Here is a 20,757-nt window from a genome sequence, read left to right as displayed (position 1 = left end):
AATAACAGCAGGTGAAACTACCCAAGATAGGGGTTCTAAGGAGGATACTACCTTCAGAGAACTTTAGTTAGAGGTAAGTGACTTCCCATTATTTTCTGAATTCAAAACTTACAACCTATACTTCTTAATCCACAGAAATCATCACACAGCATCTAAAATAATTTTTATATCACTGTTTGCCATTGTGTATTTTGTTAAGTTTATATGTTTAAAAAGAATTATATAAATGTGGATTGTAAAAATCTAGTTAAAAGAAGTGTAAAATCTCATTAAGGCTATATATAATATTTGGCCTTAATTTGAATTGAACTCTTAAATTTATTTTGTAACTTTTAATTTTGGATTCTTTTTTTTGGTGTATATATATATATATATATATATATACACACACACACACACACACACACACACATACAGACAAATACAATCACACATACATACATAGACACACACACAACATTGACAGTTATATGTTCTGTTTATAGTATGTTCTGTTCATATCAGTGAGGTTGAATAACACCTAATGTTTAATTTCAGACAGTTACATTTGAGGTTCTGTTAAAATAGAAGCTTTTAACTTTTAATCATCTAAAACATGGACTTGTGTTATCTCCATGTTCAAATAAATTATTTGAGAATAATGTTTAAGATTAAAATATGAATAAAATTAACATGTAGCTAATTTATCCTTACGATATCTATGATTAATTTTTATGGGAGTTTTCAGCATGATTGATAGACTTATTTCTAATAAGTATGAGAAATTGCCTCCAATTAAAAAAACTTTTCATCATAATATTTTCCTTGTTGAATTATATTTTAGTTATTATAACTATGATACTTATGAAATTTCTGGTCTTCATTTTACCTGGCCAAGTAGGGCATCAGTATTTAAGGGTTCTCTGACATTCTCTATCTCTCAGATTGAATTTGTTCAATACTAGTCTCCCACTGGATTTAATAGATGTTTGGGAGATCTTTGATTAAATTTGGGAAACTCAGTAACTATAATCCTTTTTGTGAAGTTCATGGTACAAATTTTTTTTTAAATGTCCCGAGAATTCCTGTAATAGGGAAATTTGTTTAACTGTATTTAACCTAGCCTTGTCTTTCTCTGTGGGACATATGTTAATATTTCAAAGGACACTTAGATTCTGAGGAATAGATTTTGGGAAGCACTGCATTAGATTAAGGTGATTTAAGGACTATTTCTACTTTGTCACATTAACATTTATGTCCTTGGGATGTTGACGGAGTGTGAGAATGCTAAAATACATGTTTCAATTTCCTATTGTTTTATATATTTTACTAGAGGCCTGATGCACGAAATTCGTGCAAGGGGCTCAGCCCTCACAGTCACAGCGGCTTGTCTTGGCCCTTGCAGCCCCAGCTTTGTCCAGAAGGTCGTCCGGAAGGATGTCCGGCTGTCCGGTCTAATTAGCATATTACCCTTTTATTGTTATAGATTCTTACTCCTAAAAAATTAGCATCAGCAGAAATGTTGTTTGTATTAGTATTTTTAAAAAATTTGTTCTTAATGATTTTTTTAGATCATCGGAACCTTTTATTTTTCACTGATTAGAGCTGTCTATATTAAAACCAGTCTTTCTGAATGTTATGATCAAAGAAATCTTGAATCTGCATATTGCCAGGCACATTTCAGAATGTATTATAAGGAGATAGTCTAGAATACATAATACATTATGATGATACATAAAAATTAGATACATAATTTTTATTGGTTAATTGTGAAAGCCTGTTTCACAAACTAAATAAAAATGATAGCGCCTCATATGTTTGACATTAACAGGGGAGGTGCTTTTCATTTTTAACAGTAAAATTTTAGACACTATATTTTAAGGGTATCTTTTGTCATTTAACATATTTATTGAGTTGCCTACTCTGACAGGCACTGTTCTAGGTCATTTCCTATTAAGATACTTTTATTCTATTTTTGGGTAAGTATATTTAAATATCTGTTTATTATAACAATATGTATTCAAAAGTCTGAAATGGGTTTAGCTGTACAGTTCCATATAGTGTCTTTGGAAAGATCAGATTATGTAAAAGAGGTTTTGTTTCATAAGTAAATATAGTTTAATGAGCTTTAAAAATATTTTTTAATTGATTTCAGAATGGAATGGAGAGGGAGAGATAGAAACATCATTGATGAGAGAGAATCATTGATTGGCTGCTTCCTGTATGCCCCCCACTGGGGATCAAGCCCACAAGCCGGGCATATGCCCTGACTGGGTTCATAAGTTGACACTCAACCACCGAGCCCAGAGCCGGGCATATGCCCTGACTGGGTTCATAAGTTGACACTCAACCACCGAGCCACATGGGCTGGGCTAACGATTATTTTTAAGTTTTGAATGATTGTTAAATTTATAACTTTAAAATTGTTAAATTTATAAGTATTCATAAAATCATAAGCATTTCAAGTGTTTACACAAGTTTATATCATAAGACATACACCCTGATTTAACAGGTGATTTGAACATTGTTATATGGCTGGCTCAGTGGTCCAACTTTGTAAGCATTACATAAAGAAAAATCTCTTCCATAGACTACCCTCATTTTTCCAGGAATTTGGTTGGATTAGAGAGAACCAATTTAAAAAGTGGGGCTTCTGCTTTCAGGAAAATGGAATAGATGTACAATTTCTTATTCCTTCCGTAAAACAACTGAAAATCTTGAACGTTATATACAAAACAAACATAAGAAGTCTCTGAAAGGTGGAGAAGAGGCATAAAGACTAGTGGACTGAAGGAATGACATGGGGTGAGTTCCTTGGGTTTTCTTTTTGCCTACTTTATCTCAGACTTGAAGATGAAGAAGTTGGCAATCTGGAAACAACAGGCACAGACTAAAAAGCCTACTCTATCAAAAGGCCAGGAAAAGGACAGCCTAGTAAGGCACAAAATGTTTATACAATAACGGCTCTGCTCCAGCCAAGCACCATGGAAATACTTTGTTCCCCAACTCATGCCAGCTGGTATGGATCCTCAACTTCTACCCTCATCAAGTTATAACAAAGTTCTCCAACTCTGTACCAAGGTGACATCAGAGAAGACTGAGTAGCTAGCCAGAAGTTTCATTTATGCTGGGCAGTAAGGAACCTTCCCACTGCTATTCTCCCTTTCCCCTGGCTCACTGTCACTAGAGACCGCATGGAGAGCCTGCCTTTAACTCCCATCTGACAGTAAGGAAGTGCTTCTTTCCCTCCCCACTGGATTGATACCTCATGGAGGAGAATCAGAACTTCCACCCTCCTCCCGTAGTAAGAAGCTTAGTCCCCTCACAAGGTGATATCAGCAGAGGCCTATTGAGCAGCCAGAATCAGTACCCTTGCCGTTTAGTAGTGAGGAGCTCCTCTTCAACTCAGGTATCAACAGAGGCCAAGTGGGAAACCTACACTTCTACTTCCACCTGGCAGTAATGAGACAGGGACCTTTTCCCCAGCTGGAGCAGTGTCAAAGGGATCAGCTAAATCAGAAGATTTTAATGGGGTCTAGAATCAATAGACAAAAAACAAAACAAAACAAAACACTGAAATGACAGACGTTAGAATTATCTGACAAATATTTTAAAGCAACTATTATAGAAATACTTCAATGAGAGATTCCAAACCCACTTGAAACAAATGAGGAAATAGTCTCAGGGAAGAAGTAGCGGATATAAAGAAAAATAAAATAGGAATTTAGAGCTGAAAAATGTAATAACAATTAAAAAAAACTCAACAGATATACTCAACAGCAGAATGGAGGAGACAATGGAAAGTATTAGTGAACTCACTTGAAGACAGAACAATAGAAATTGCCCAATCTAAACAGCAGAGTGAAATAGACCGAGGGGGAAAAGTTCCTCAGAGACCCATGGGAAAATAGTAAAAGATCTAACATTTGCGTCACTGGAGTCCTGGAAGGAGAGAAAAAAGAAGGCAACACTGAAAATATTCAGAGAAATAATCAATGAAAACTTCCCAAATTTGGCAAAAGGGATAACTCTACAGATCCAAGAAGCTGAACAAACGCCAGATAGGATAAGCCAGAAAAATTCTACATCAACTCAAATTGTAGTCATACTTAATAAAAACTAAAGACAAAGAAAATATCTTGAAAACAGCAAGTGAGAAAAGGCACCTTATAGGGGAAAGCTACTTTTGATTTTTTCAAAGTACATTTGTCATAAAAAACTATGGAGGCCCGAGGGAAGTGGCACATTTTTCATGTGGGTGTTGAAAGAAAGAACTGTCAAGTAGTCTTATACCCAAATTCTTCAGGGAAATCAAGATATTCTTGGATGAACAAACACTATAAGAGAATTTGTCAGCAGCAGACCCAACTTTAAAGAATGGCTAAAGAAATTTCTCTAAACAGGGAATGATTAAAAAGTAGTATCTTGGAACATTAGGATGAAAAAAACATGATAAGTAAAAATCTGGGTAAATAAAATCAGCTTTCCTCCTCCTCCTGAGTTTCCTAAATTATGTTGGATGGTTCAATCAAAATTATCACACTGTCTGATATGATTCTAAATATATAGAGAGGAAATGTTTGAGATAATTTTATTATAAATGGAAGAGGATGAGAAGACATAAAGGGAAGTAAGGTTTTTGTACTTCACTTGAACTGGGAAAAGGATGGCACCAGTAGGCATTATGTGTATATAATATAATACCTAGAGCAACCACTGAAAAGAAGATATGTTCAAAACAGTATGATAAAATAGAATTCAAAAAATGTGCAAGTAATCCTCCGGAAGGGAGGAGAAACAAAACAAAAAAACAACACCTAAAATAGCAAACTTAGTTGTGTATAAATGTTCTAACTATACCAACTAAAAGGTAGAGATCAGCCCTAACCGGTTTGGCTCAGTGGACAGAGCGTCGGCCTGCGGACTCAAGGGTCCCAGGTTCGATTCCAATCAAGGGCATGTACCTTGGTTGCAGGCACATACCCAGTAGGGAGTGTGCAGGAGGAAGCTGATCAATGTTTCTCTCTCATTGATGTTTCTAACTCTATCTCTCTCCCTTCCTCTCTGTAAAAAATCAATAAAATATATTTTTTTTAAAAGGTAGAGATCAGCATTTTAGCTTAAAAAACAGCAACAACATGACCCAGTAATATGCTGTCTACAAAAACGTCTCTTAAAGTACATTGATATAGGTAAGAGAGGGGCATTATGTAATGATAAAATGGCCAATTCATCAAGAAGACAGCAGTCCTAAATGTGTATGGACCAAATAATAGAGTTGCAAAACATAGGAAGTAAAAACTGCCCAAACTAAAAGGAGAAATTGACATAGCTACAATTGTCAGTGCACCTTTCTCAATAATTGATAGGTAGACCCTCTAGACAGAAAATTAGCAAAGATATAGAACTCAACAACACCATCAACCAACAGAATTTAATAGATATTAAGAAAATGCTGCACTCAACAATAGCAGAGTCTTACCTTGGTGCTAAACTAGACAAAAACAGTTAAAAAATAAAAAATTATGACCAGGCTAGTGTCCTTAAGGCATATAGATGGGATAATCCTTAGCAAAATATTAGCAGATAGAATTAAATAATACATTCCAGGTATTCTGGGCTGATCAGTATTTTTTTAAATCAATGAGTTACTCTACCAAAAGGAAAATTTACATGATCACATCAATTGACTCAGAAAAAGCACTTGATAAAATACAATAAACACTCATGATAAAAACTCAGAAAACTAGAAGTAAGGTAATTTTTACAACTTGATAAAGAACATATTTTTAAAAAACCTATAGCTAACACAATACTTCATGGTAAATGACTGTTTTCCCTCTAGAATGCCAAGGATGTCTGTTCTCAGCACTCTTATTCAATACTAGAAGCCTGATGCACGAAATTCATGCAACGGCTCAGCCCTCACAGCAACCCCCCCCCCCCCCCACTTCGTCCAGAAGATCTTCCAGATGGTCGTTCTGCTTTTTGGTCTAATTAGCATATTAGCTCTTTATTATATAGGATAGTATTGGAAGTCTTAGCCAACACAATAAGGCAAGAAGAGGAAATGAAAGGCATGCCAATTAAAGGGAGATATGAAATTGCCCCCAACCCTGTTTTAGATAACATATTTTATATAAAAATATCATGGATATAATTGAATTTAGCAGGGTAGCAGGTGATAAGATAAAGCTACAAAAATCAATTGTATTTCAAAATACTAGCAAAGAATATGTAAAAGTGAAATTAAAAACACAGTACCATTTACAGTTATGGAAAAAGATCTTAGGTGTGAATCCAACAAAATATATACTGTGACCTATGTGTTAGAAACTACAAACTCTGAGGAGAATCTATATAAAAGTCTAAGCGACTGGTCACCTGGCCGACTGGCTGGTAGCTATAATGCGCAGTACCACCAGGGGACAGATGCTCCAACTGGTAGCTATGATGCGCACTGACCACCAGGGGGCAGACGCTTAATGCAGGAGCTGCAGAGCTGCGGTGACTTGGCAGCTGTGTTTCTCGGCGGGTGACACACCCAGAACGAGAGGAGGGAGCCCAATTCCAGGGTGCGTCATCTGAGAACCGCCCTCTCAGAATCTGGGACCCCTCAGGGGATGTAGGAGAGCCAGTTTCAGCCTTATCCCCACAGGCCAGGCCAAGGCACCCCACTGGTGCACAAATTTGTGCACCGGGTCTCTAGTGTTTAAATAAATGGAGAGACATACTGTGCTAATTGATTGGAAGATTCAGCATAGTAAAGATATTTATTCTCTCCCAAATTATATAGTTTTAGTGCAATTCCTTTCAAAATTTTTGCTGATATACATAAGTTCACTCTAAAATTTATGTAGGAGGCAAAGAACTAAAATAGCTCAAATTTTGGAAAAAGAAGAATAAGGTTGGAGAAATCAATCTACGTGATTTCAAGACATATAGTGATATTAATCAAGGCTGTGTGATATTGGTGGAGGGATACACAAATGGATTAGTGGAACAGAAGGGAAAACAAACATTCAACAAATAGACCTATTTGATTTTTGAGAAAGACACAAAAGTAATTAAATGGAGGAACGATGATCTTTTCAATATATGGTGTTGGAACAATTGGGCATCTGTATGTACAAAAATTAACTTAAAATGGATCATAGACTTAAACATAAAGTGTAAAGATATAACCTTAGAAATATAATTAGGAAAGAAGTCTTCCAGATCTAAGGTTAAGCAATGAGTTATTAGATTTGATATCAAAAGTACAATCCACAAAGGGAAAAATTGAGAAGTTGGAACTCCTCACAGTTACAAATTTGGTCCTTGACAGCCATTCAAAGAGAATAAGAATAGAAGCTACAGACTGGGAGAATATACTTGCAAACCAAATATCTGACAGAGAATTAATAGGATATATAAAGACGTCTCCAAACACAATAGTAAGAAAGATACCCCAAACAATTCATTTAGTCAGTTGAAAAAAAGACAAAACATTTCATCAAAGAGGATATACAGATGTAAGGAAAAGATGTTCCTATCACTAGGGAAATACAAATTCAAACTACAATGAGGATATCATTACCTACCTACAGATGGCTAAAATAAAAAACAATGACAGCACTAAAAGCTGGTGATAGTGTGGACAAACTGGATCACTCATTTTTGGTGGGAATGTGAAATGTTACAGATATCTTCATATAAAACGAAACTTGTAATTACTATGAACTCTAGCAGTTGTACTCTTGGTTACTTATCCCAGGGAAATGAAGTTATGTTCACACAAAAACCTGTACACAAATGTTCGTAGCATCTTTATGTTAATATTCCAAAGCTGAAATCAGCCCAAATGTCCTTCATCAGGTGAGTGATTAACAAACTTGTACATACAGATCATAGAATACTACTCAGCAATAAAAAGGAATAAATTATGGATACACACAAAATCTTGAATGAATTTCCATGGAATTATGCTGGGGGGGGGGGGCCGATCTCAAAGGTTACATATGATATGATTCCATTCATATAATATTTTTGGTGTGACAAAATTTTAAAACTGGAGGACAGCTTAATCATTGCCAGAGCTTATAGATTTGGTGGGGTCAGCAGATGGATGGGTAGATGGTTACTATAAAAAGGCAACCTAAGGCATCCTTGTGGTGTAGGAACTGTTCAGTCTCTTGACTGGTGATGGCTACATGATCCAATACAGGTGATAAAACTGTAGAACTTAATATGCACACAAATACAGACAAATGACTATACCAAAACTGGGGAAATCTGAATAAGATAGGTAGAGGTATCAATGTCAATATCCTGGTTGTGATATACTATAGTTTTGTAAAATGTTACCATTGGAGGAAACTGGGCAGAGTCTATAAGGTTTCTGTCTGTATTATTTCTTATAATTGTACATGAATCTACAGTTACCTCAAAAATTGTAATTAAAATAAGTGGATGGCTTAGGTTAAAAGTATTTGGAGTCCTTTCCCTAGTTAAAACACATGTGTTTATTAAAGTATATATTCTGGGAAGATAGTTGAATTTATTTGCTGCTGTATATCAGTATCCCAAAATTGCTAAGTATATCAAAATCCGAAAATAGTTATCAGTTGTGGTTCTTAATTATCTTTGTCAATTTGAAAAATAGAATATCACATTTTAATGCCCATATCTCCATTCAAAATAAAATAGGCATTAAATGATGGAGAAAGAATTTTATATATGGGTTAAGAGTAAAGAGAAAACTGATAATTTATAGACAGTACCATTATATCTTTTGATTGCACTGTGCCTATATTTTCTGCATTAAATACAAAATTGTGATAACTGATATTTTTATTTGGAGAAATAAGGACACAAGAGTTATCTGTGTTCTGAATTGTGAAAATACAGTATTAAAAAACGCAAAATTACATTTTGTATACTATATAAGTTCTAGAAAGTAAAACTATTATCTTCACTATGGAATGAAGAAAAACAATCATAATGCTAGTTTTGATGATGCATCAATTTAACATACTCAAGATAACAGCTGATGGTAAGCAGTACTGTGTGTGTGTGTGTGCACGCGCGCGCGCGTGTGCGTGTGTGTGTGTGTGTGTGTGTGTGTGTGTTTGACTAATGGTACAAAGTTTATAATATTTTCTATTTTGTGATCCATGACTCATTTTTACTATCTAAAATATAGCTTGGCATGATTTTTAGTTATCTTGTACATCACATTAAGTGGAGGTAAATGTATACAGCTATATTAGCCCATCATTTATGTATCATTTACACAAAATTATTTGTTGAATGGATGGATAAATTGAAGCTAATTTTTATAATTGACTAATCTTGATTATAATTATCATGGTGACAACTTGTTAAAAAGCTAGGGTAAGGAAGCTGCAGAAACTTATTAATATAGAAACAAAAGTTACTAATAAGCTTTAACTGGTTTCTCAGTCTGAAGGATAATAATGGCTACCTCCACACATCCTTCCCCAAAATCATAGAAGGTATGAGTTAATTAGGTTTCATTTGTATTTCTTTGGCAATAGTGGGAGAAAGAATATCATGAACTTCAAATTACCTGTAAGTAGCAAGATAATCACCCAGTCCCAATAGAATTTCCACTGCTGCTGCAGTCTATGTGGAGAGTGTACAGTGGGAAGCTTTAGAGACTGTATGAAACGGAGGAGAGGGGATTGAAGGACTTAGGTAAAACATACAAAATCCGCTCAAAAAGAGAAAGTACAACAGTATGTGCCAACATAGACTGGACTTAGTAGTTTTTAGCATCAGCTACAGGGAATGAATTTTAGAATGAGCAGGATTAGAAGTGGCAGCCTTGGAGGAATTTTGCTTTTGGGGAAAGAGATAAACAGAGAAGAGCTGATGGCTCCAATCCATAGCAAGTGAAGAGAAGATAAGAAATAAAAGAATTAAGGTTCCTACAAAATGAAAGAAGACACCAACCTCTCCTCCCATTACCAATTCAAGAAACTGCACTTTACTGTATTGACAAAAGAAAGTACTCTTAACCTAATGAATGCTGTCCACACAATGACTAGGAGAAAAAAAAGCCACTAAACACTTTTAGAAGAAAACAGAAAATGTTTATTATCAGCTTATGAAAATCTATCCGCCGCCCCCAAAAAAAGCCCTTGGGAAAATAGCCACAAAGCAGAATAATACAAAGTAGAACAGTACTCTAGACTAAATTAAATATTTCAAACAAGCAAAACAGCCTGGTATCCAAAAATTTAAGGAGAGAAATAGATTTTTAAAAAGACATGAAATGCAATGAATATTGACCAAATTCAGGAAAGAAATTGAAGAAATGACAACACTGTTAGAAATGAAAAATAAATTTATAAAGTACTCGAAAGAATGAAAAGGAATAAAAATCTAAAGGACATCAAATGAAAATGAGATAGAAAAAAAAGAAGGACCTCAGAGAAAATTGTAAGAGAAAACCAGCAAAGGAGGTGTCCAATATAACAATCTGGAGAATAAAAACACGGTGAAACAAAACTTATAAACTATATCCCAGGAAAGCTTTCTGGGTTAAGGGAAATTTAAACCTGCCTTTTGACCCACCATTTATCTGAACACATTGGCTTTGAATAATCAACTCTGGACAAATAAAGTGTTAAATTTTAAGGATATATTGGACTGGCATCATACTTCTGAAGAGCAACCATTCAAATCGTGGCAACAGAATAGCAATTTCAAAAAACTCAATTACAAGCCAAGGAGTCAATATCCAGCCAAGTATTCCTTCAATTATGGGGATACAAAACCAATTTTGAACATGGAAGAACTCATTGAATGTTATAATCATGAGCCTTTCCTGTGGAATTTATTAGAGAATGAGCTCCATCTAACCAAGGGACCACTGGGGAAGCTTCAGCAAAAGGGCTGAGCATTTGATTTATTGAATTGTAGAATTAAGGACTAATTAAAAATGTAGAAATAAGGACGAAATTTTAAAAGGATGGGGACTGGGTAGAAAAATGGTATGAAATGTTGTTAGACAAAGTATACAGAATGCCATTCTTAAAAAAGGGGAGAGAAAGGGAAAGATCATAGACTGTTGAATAGGTGGAAACACAAGAGTACCACATATTACTGGCAGACTAGACACTACAAGTGTAAGTAAGAAAAAAGGGAAAATAAAATTAAGGGTAATAACAAAAGTATAATGCACTACAAAAAATATAGCTAACCTCCCTAAATACCAAAAGAAATTGTAAAAACAGCACAGAAAACATACATAAAGGAACACAGTAAATTTACTTAATACAGTAATTATAAAATAGTGAAATGAAACGAAACATCAGTCATATCAAATATGAATGGACTTAAATGGCCTATTAAAAAGATTTTCAAGTTGCTCATAAAAGCAAACATTGACATTTGATTTAAGCAAGAATGCATTAGTGGGTGCTAAATCTAGGGTGAAAAGTTTAAGGCTCAGGATTTGTGCCTGGTCTCCAAGAGTTGTCTTACAGATTTCTTATTAGTTTCAAGTGGAAAAAAATAACTAGTGGACAAAATGGACAACACTCTGACATTGATTGAAATTCATAATATTGCCAATAAGGATAGGGACATGGCCTGGGACTGTGATACCCTTAAAAGGACATATCCTTACTTAGTAGTCTAGAAAGGGATGCATAATCTGAATCTAATCATGAGGAACATCAGAGAAACCCAAACTGCGGAACATTTTATAAAAAAACTGGCCTCTAAAACAAATATTAATGTCATGAAAGAAAAGCTTTAAGACTATTCCAGAAAAAAAGGAATCTGAAGAGGCAGTTAGCCACATGCAATTTGTGATCCTGGATTCCATTCTGTACTGGAAGCAGAGAAATTCTATTAGGATAATTGATAGAATTGGAATGTGGACGGACAAAAGCACTTTATCATAGTTTTCTGAGTTTGAGAACTAAGAATATTCTTGTTCTTAAAAAGTCACGTTGAAGTATTAAGAGGAAAAGCATGATATGTGAACCTACTCTCAAATGGTAGTGAAAAATATATATGTGGGTGGGATGAAAGCCTGGACAATCTGAGTAAATAGTTACTGGGAATTTTCTATTCTTTAAACTTTTCTCTGAATTTAAATTTTAAAAAAAGATAAGCTTTAGGTATAAACTATAAGGCAGAGAACAATATACACATACCTTAGCCAATACACACAATACATACCTTAGTTTAGTTTAGTACGGTAGAATTTGAGTGAGATAATTTTTCACTCTCCCTCCACCCCTTATCCCCCTACCCCTGCTCTGATTTTTTTATTTTTAGATATTGAGTGTTTTACCAATTCAAATGACCTCTATTTGGAAAACAACAAATTTGATGTCATTCTATGTTAAGCTATGTTTGTAATACTCAAAGGTTCTTTTATTCTCATGTTTTTATAAAATTTGCCTTTTTATGCTTAAAATATGCTTTAGAGAAAAAAATCATTTTCTAAATGTGTTCTTTCTTATGACTTCCAGTAAAATGCTTGGTCATGTTTCAGAACCCTGTCCCCCACCTCCCAGCTGTGGTCTTCCTTGTGTTTTTGAGAACAACTAGAAGATAAATGAAGTTAGAAGCATTTTGAATATGTTTTCATAGCCTTGATCTTATTCCAAAATGAGCTAGATCAAACAATATGTGGATAGTAGTTTTATAAGCTCTGCCAGCTATTTTAAACTAAATTCATTTTGCCAGATCAAGCTCCTTTATCTGTCCTTTGAAGAACACCAAATATTTGAAAACACTTCATCTTAATAATTCCACTTTTTCTTTATGTGTAATAAATATGTATTGTCAGTAGTTCTGATGTCATATGAAATTTGAGGTTATGCAGTCTTATGTGTTGTATTAACTAAAATTCATTTTTTGATTGTGAAAAATTATTGATTAAAAATTAATTTAATGCCCAAAAATTCTTCAGCAGTATTCATACTACGTTTCTTACTTCTGTCTTAAGGCTGTATGGAGAAAAGAGAACCACCTGGTACACTAGGTGAACAGCCCAGGAGCTCTCATACACTTTCAAACGGAGCAGTATCTGACATGCAGTGAGAAGATTGCACAATGGTTTTCAGCCTTCACACTAGTGCAGTGGTGGATTACTGATTGACTCAAAATATAGTGATTCAGATTATTATTATTACATTTTTTAAGTGTATGGGTAGTGTCAAATATTCAGAGTCCTGTGTTATTTACTGTAAGTTTAAAAATGTCTCATAAGAATATTGAAATGATACGTATAACTGCTTTTCTAAGAAGTATGTAGTTACTTTTTTTGTTGTTAATCCTCATCCGAGGATATTTTTTCCATTGATTTTTTTAGAGAGTGGATGGATGGGAGGGAGGGAGGGAGAGAGAGAGAGACAGACAGACATTGATGTGAGAGAAACACATCAATTGGTTGCCTTCTCCATGTGCCCCCAACCAGGGTAGGGATCGAAACTACAACCTTCTGGTGCTCAGGCTGATACTCTAACCACTGAGCCACTGGCCAGAGCTGGTTTACTTTTTAATCTAAAGACTGAGGATTTTTATTAGATTATTTAGGCAAACACCAAAATGTAAGGACAATAACAATTAGGTAGAAATGACTAACTGATGTGCAGTGCTAGGAAAGGCAGATCTCATACAGAATGAAATAAGAATTTATATTATTTCTCAGTTTTTATAATGATAACATTTTGTTGATTTTATTTTCCTTTTTGCATTTTGAGTTCCTAATTTTCTAGCCATTCTACTTATAAGTGTTTTGGTAATTGCACTGTTGTTGTTGTTTTTCCTTGTTTGGGGGGGGTGGTGGTTGCACTGTTTTTATATTCAGGATTTTGTCGTTAGTATTATAACATCATTAAGTAATTATGAAACAATTTTTTTTTCTAATTAGGAAGAAGCATTGCATGCATTTATTCAGCCAGAGATCCTGGATGGCCCAAATCAATATTTTTGTGAACGTTGTAAGAAGAAGTGTGATGCACGAAAGGTAGATGTCATGTAGAAATTAATACTTAATTACCTGAGATAACGGTCAATATTTAATATGTCCCCTTTTCTTTTTAGGGTCTTCGGTTTTTGCATTTCCCTTATCTGCTGACCTTACAATTGAAAAGGTTTGATTTTGATTATACAACCATGCACAGGATTAAATTGAATGATCGGATGACATTTCCTGAAGAGCTGGATATGAGTACATTTATTGATGTAGAAGATGAGGTAAGTATTATATTTTCTTGTTATGTTTTTCATTAATCCATTTGGTTAGTCATGTTTAAAAGAGCTATTTGGAATAACTTAACACTGATGTTCAGACTATTTTCTTGATGGAAGCCTTTCCTTATTTTCTAATGCCAAGTCTATAAAAACAACTAACTTTGTATAAGCTTTTCCTGTCCACCATAAATTATATTTCTAATATTCTTGCTTGATCAAAGTAACTTATAATATCATTTGAAAAAACAAGAAGACCTAAAACTCTGAAATTATTTCTTTAATTGGAGAGATAATCTTATGTTTCATAACTTTCTTAGTTATTGAAAAAAACAATTTAGAGGTGAGCTGCATTTGTGGTACATAAAAAACACAGAACAAGTATATATGAATGAATAAACAAGGAAACTAAATAGGATGGCCTTAATTTCTTATTTGTCTTAATGCCTTTTTCAGGGTTAAGGGTTCTGGGTTATTCTCATTTAAGGTTTGCTTGCTCTTAAATTGGCTAGATTAGGAAGCTAGAAAAGGAAGGTATTTTGTCTCTTTTCCTTTTCTAATTAGTTTTTTTTAATTAAAACTTTATTTAAATAGTTTGAGAATGGGACTTTGAACTACACAGGTAAAGCTCTTCAATTTCTTCCACTCATTGACCTCGAATTCTCTGATTTCTTTCTCCTTATCTAGTAAAAGATTCATGTTGTCTCACTACATTTTTTTTAAATCCATCTTTTGTTTTTTCCAAATACGACCATTTTATTAAAAACTTTTATTTACTAATTTGAGAGAGAAACATTGATTTGTTGTTCCACTCAGTTCATTGGTTGATTCTTGTATGTGCCCCAACCAGGTATCTAACCCACAACCAGGCATATTGTGATGGTGCTCCAACCAACTGATCTACCCAGCCAGGGCTGTCCCACTATATTTTTTTTGTAAACTCTTAATATTTCATTATGAGGAATATTTACAATTACTTAACATAGTTGTAAGAGTGATAAATCTTTATTCTCAAAACTGTCATGAAGCATGTTTTTTCTGATTGGAACTGATTACTGTAATTATAAAAATATCTTTCCCCAGAAGCTCAAAAATAATTTTAAACATTCATCAAATTGTATTGAGTGCTGTTAAAAACTAAGAGGCAGTGTGGCACAAAAGAGCAACCTTTCTGAGCCTCACTTTCCTTGTCTGTAAAGTAAGGCTAATAAGTGAGAAGAAAGCACCTTTGATAAAGTAAATATTCATTGAATGATACCTATGACCAAATAACATTTTGAAAGATTCAATTTAAAATAATATCTCAAGCACTTGTGCTTAAGCTAGGAAATCTACTCAGAGTATACCAAACTTTCAATGGAGGTGTAATCATTGTAGGATTCCTACTCAGAGATCATTATTACTTTGGTCTTCTGCATGTTCCTAATATATTTCTTAAAAGGGAATTTTTTTTCCCAAGGGAAGAAAACCTATATATAAAGTTTGACAGGAACTTTTAGGAAGTTCGAAGTCCATTTCTTGGGAGAAGAAAAGAGATGTTCTGGCTTAGGTAAAGGAGTTTCAGGAATGATCTCTTTTGACTTAGTATAGAGTTCTAATGTTGGTTTTCACCTCCATTTTTCCTTGAACCAACTAAAGGGATGAAGACTATGTTAGATGCAGCAAAGTTCTTGGCAAAATTGGTGCTTATTTTATACTAGTGGCCTGATGCACGATATTCGTGCAAGAGTAGGCCTTTCTTCCCCTGGCTGCTGGCACTAGCTTCCCTCTGGCACCCGGGACCCGGGCTTCCCTCCAGCCGCTGGCAGGCACCCGGGACCTGGGCTTCCCTCACAGCCCTGGCTTCATCCGGAAGGTGGTCCGGTCTAATTAACATATTACACTTTTATTATTATAGATTGCTTGGTTAATTCAAGAACTTCTATGCGATACCTTAGAGAAGAATTCTTAAGTTATTTAAATAAAAATATTTTTAGGTATGTATATAAAATATTAAAGGAAAGGGGTAAAAATTGAGGATTTCTAAGAAGTAGATTCTTCCATTTAAATATGCATGAAAGGGATTTAAAAATCATAAAAGCAGGGAAAAGTATGATTTGCTCTTGTTACATTTCCACCTCCTATACACTAGAGTATAAAATTCTTGAGGATAGAAACAATGTCTGGTTTTTCTTTCTAATTGTCTAGTACAATACCTAGCACAATGATATGGAACTTTCTGTTCAATAAAAGAGATGATAATCTTTGGGAATTTGAAAACAGAAGAAGCTCGTTTTGGAGTTTAGGTTCTCTGCTTTTATTGATTTTGGTGAAAAAATTTTTTATTGTTACTTTACAACTATAAACATAAAAAGACTTTACTAGAATTCTGAATTACTAATTTGTTGAATTAGAATTTTAAGGACATTAATATAAATGCTTTTAAAATACACTTTTTTGTTCATTTTATTTTTTTGTCTCACTTTTTAAGAAAAACTAAATTTACTTAAAGTAAAATAAGTATTTATTAACAGTATATTAAATTATGTGAAAAAGCAGCATGTAGAAAAAAGTTTTACTTGACTATATATTTTTCCTTTATTTAGTTTGCTATTGTAAGATAATTATGTTTTATTAAGAAATCTCCTCAGACTGAAAGTTGCACTGACAGTGGAGCAGAAAACGAAGGCAGTTGTCACAGTGATCAAATGAGCAATGATTTCTCCAATGATGATGGTGTTGATGAAGGGATCTGCCTTGAAAACAATAGTGGAACTGAAAAGATTTCAAAACCTGGTCTTGAAAAGGTGCCTTTTATAGTTTGCGGTTTTTAGTTGAAAGAGAGAATACTGTAATCTCTGAGGTGATATATACTATATATATGTAAAATATGGTAGCTGTGTGACTGAGAAAGTTCTCTTTAAACGAAGTTTAATTTTTGAAAAGACTTTTTAAGGTGTTCATTTTTTTATGCATTTATGTGGTTATAGTTAAATTTGTGAAAAACTTACAGTGGGAGCATTGATTTCTGGGAGGCTAAACTGTGATTATGTAAGTAAGGTGGGTGATGCTGTGGAAAGGGTCCTAGTAATCAGGACTTCTGTCTGGAAAGTTGCAGCAAGCCTCTACATCTTACATCTTCAGACTTTTCTCATATAGCAAAATGAAAACATTAGGTCTTTTGATTTTTAAAATTCGGGTAGTGGAACCCTTTATCAAACAATAATAGAACTGATCTTTTTAAGGTGGGGGAAAGACAAAGCCCTCAGTCTCCTTCCTCTTCCCACCCCCACCTCCATGATAGCCCTTAAGGTACTTCAAAAATATTATAGTTCCATGGGTTATAATTTTAAAATGGAAAAGCTGAATAATCTCTAGTTTAGAATTTTTTTGTCACTGTGTATGTGATTTTTAATCAAACATTTCTTTCACAGTCATATAATCTGCTTTATTGAGGAGAGAATTACAGATCAAATATCTTAGGCATGGTGTGAATATGAATCACTGGCATGAAGACTGGTCACTAACGCAGTCTTAGAGTCATGTATATTATATATATAGTTTTTTAGGCAGTATTTGAGAATGGAGTTTCACTTGCATAAATTTATTTTTAGATGAAGACCTATATTCTCACCACCATTACCCTTTACCTTTTAAACTTACCTATTTCTTTCAGGACAGATAGATGAAATGAATAATGTAGAGGACACATTATAATTTAGTACAAAGAACATTACATTCAAGCAAGGGTTGGCACACTGTGGCTTTAGAGCAAAAAAACCCTGTTCCTGTTTTTCTGCATAGACAATTATGTCTTTCTCTTTTTTTCCTTGTCTTATTAAAACAGGTAGGACTTCCCTTACAGTGTTGCATAGGAGTGGTGGCAAATGACATGCTAGCCTTGTTCCTAGTCTCACGAGGAACATGTTCAGTCTCTCATCTTTAATTATGGTATTAGCTAGAGGTGATTTGTAGATGTTCTTTATCAATTTAAGGAGGTTCCCCTCTTCCTGTTTATTGAGAGTTTTTTATCATGATGGGTATTGGATTTTTGTCAAATGCTATTTCTGGGTCAGTTGATATGATCATGTAATTTCCCTTCTTTGATGTGGATTACATAGATCAGCGAGTTTCAAACGATGTGCTGCAAGAATTTTCAAAACATGTGTTGCCTGACTAGTCAGGGACACTCACCTCTTTTCCCTTAGATTGTCAAATAAAAACAGCCAACACAACAATAGCTGTCTGGTGTGAATGAATCAACATCATACTTTTTTTTTGTCAGATTGGCAAAAAATATATTTTTGGTGTGCCACAGAATTTTAGTAATTAGTTTATGTATGCCATGAGATGGAAAAGGTTGAAAATTGCTGACATAGATTGATTTTCTAATGTTGAACAGCTTTGCATACCTTAGAGCTATCAAATCAGTAATCACTGTATCATAGATATTACATAAATACATTAGATGTTCCAAATCATTATATCCTTCAGCTCCTCTATAAAGGAAATTGAATCTTATTTGAATAAAAAAGTTATTTGAAATTTCTTGATCTTGACTCCGCATATTAGAATAGTGTTTTATTTGGCACTTCCAAAATTTCAGATTGTTTTCTTTTTTACATAAATGAATTATATTTCTATATGCATAGTTTCAGAGATTTTAGTATAATTAAAATATGAAGGAATACACTGAGTGAAGCTTGTGTGTATAAAATTATATGGTGAATTGCCATTTTAATTATCTTAGAGGAACATTAACCTACAATAAATATATAGGACAACTAACATGTTACTTCACTATGTATTAATAGAGAATAGGAAATATACAAATAAGTGTTTTTCCTCTTCTTGAGTTACCTTTATTTTTTTCCTCTTAGAATTCCTTGATCTATGAGCTCTTCTCCGTTATGGTTCATTCAGGGAGTGCTGCTGGTGGTCACTATTATGCTTGTATAAAGTCATTCAGTGATGATCAGTGGTACAGCTTCAATGATCAACATGTCAGCAGGGTAAGGAGGGGTTTTTTGAGATTATTATTCTAAAAGACGAGCAGGGATGTTTCTATCAATCTCTGGGTTTCTTGAAATGGGAGACTAGATGTGTACAGTGAAGCATTTTAAGACACAGCAAATAATATTTTGTTTTTGCTCTCAGTAAATTTCTTGCTTTGTTAATTGTTGTTATTTCTTGGTTTTGTTTCTTTGGGGCTTGCTCAGTGTTTCCAGAGATAGATTCCCAATTTTCCTCTTGTCATGAGCCTTCATGTGGGCTGTTTGAGAGCACTAGAACTAAGTGGTCACTAGCAGCTGCTGATTATGATTAAACTTTGTGAATTGGTACATGTGGTCCATTTAACTCTGAGGTTAAAAATTTATATATTGGGTTACATATTGCCATAAAGGTAGTGGTATTATAAATTTTACCAAAAAGTTAATAATGTGACAACTTTTTAGATAACACAAGAGGACATTAAGAAAACACATGGTGGATCTTCAGGAAGCAGAGGGTATTACTCCAGTGCTTTTGCAAGGTAAATAACTTTGTAATTTTTAGTGTCTATAAATTAACAACAGCTTCTCAATATTTTTCACCATTAAGAAAGTTTAACCCAGTGGTGGGCCAAATCCAGTTTATTTCCAGTTTTTGGAAATGAAGTTTTATTGAAACATCACCGTATCATTTGCTTAAATATTTTATGTTGATCTTATCCCACTACCTCAGCAGAGTTAGGTAATTGCAACACAGATCATACTTTTATTATCTGGTCCTTGCCAGAAGAAGTTTGCTGACTCCTGACTTAATTATAGTAATCATTCTAGGACACAGGTTTTTTTTGAAGACTTTACTGTGTTACCAAGAGGAGGTATGGAATCTCCTCATAAATGTATTAGTAAAAGCAAAGTAGATTTTTTTTCTAGAATGTTTTAAATTTGAACCTATTCGAGAACAGTTTCATGATTTTTAATTGTTTGAAACAACAAAAAATATTTTAAATAAATATTTGATGCTAGGAAATGGAGTCTTTACAATCTACTTTTTGTTCCTATTAATCTTTTTTGTATTTCTACTAGCTCCACAAATGCATATATGCTGATATATAGACTGAAGGATCCAACAAGAAATGCAAGTATGTTAACATACATTAATTTGCTTTTAATCTGTAGTATTATTCGATATTAATCTGTAGGATAAACTAATTTCTTAAGCAAGTTTTCAAACCCAGATAACCACTTTTAACTGATAGGATAATTAAGTTTTTTTATGCATGGAAGAATTAATTATAAAGACTATTGTGAGATAATACCAGCTGGTAAAAACATGTGGGGAAAAAATGTATTGTTTTTGTTTTTGTTTTTTACTACATTAAGAGGCAAAACTTACTCTGCATGGAAGAAACCAGGTATTTATTTGCAGTAAGATTGTATTATACGGAGTTTGGTTTAGTGATGATAACCTCCAGACCTGTGTAGCAGTCATAACTCAGCAGCTGCATGTCCCAGACCAAGTTATTTATCTTTTCTAAGTCTTATTTTCCACATCTGTAGAATGGGAATAATTGTATTTTATAAGGTTGTA

General features: G+C 33.9%; 1 protein-coding gene across 2 annotated transcripts in view; it reads left to right on the top strand.

The window, feature by feature from the left end:
• Nucleotides 1-20,757, top strand: part of USP47 (ubiquitin specific peptidase 47) — a 101,637-nt gene that overhangs the window by 56,193 nt on the left and 24,687 nt on the right. For both annotated transcript variants that reach the window (XM_070425288.1, XM_070425287.1), the window contains 6 exons: nt 13,880-13,975; nt 14,053-14,205; nt 16,818-16,985; nt 19,059-19,190; nt 19,635-19,711; nt 20,253-20,308. In XM_070425288.1, coding sequence (XP_070281389.1) covers nt 13,880-13,975; nt 14,053-14,205; nt 16,818-16,985; nt 19,059-19,190; nt 19,635-19,711; nt 20,253-20,308 — 682 coding nt within the window. The remainder of the gene's footprint in view (nt 1-13,879; nt 13,976-14,052; nt 14,206-16,817; nt 16,986-19,058; nt 19,191-19,634; nt 19,712-20,252; nt 20,309-20,757) is intronic.

This window comes from Myotis yumanensis, unplaced genomic scaffold (assembly GCF_028538775.1).
Source record: "Myotis yumanensis isolate MYYU_CA2020_CCGP unplaced genomic scaffold, mMyoYum1.0.hap1 SCAF_10, whole genome shotgun sequence".
Lineage (NCBI taxonomy): Eukaryota > Metazoa > Chordata > Mammalia > Chiroptera > Vespertilionidae > Myotis > Myotis yumanensis.
The sequence above is the reverse complement of the archived record's forward strand: the minus strand, read 5'-3'. Positions and strand labels throughout refer to the sequence as shown.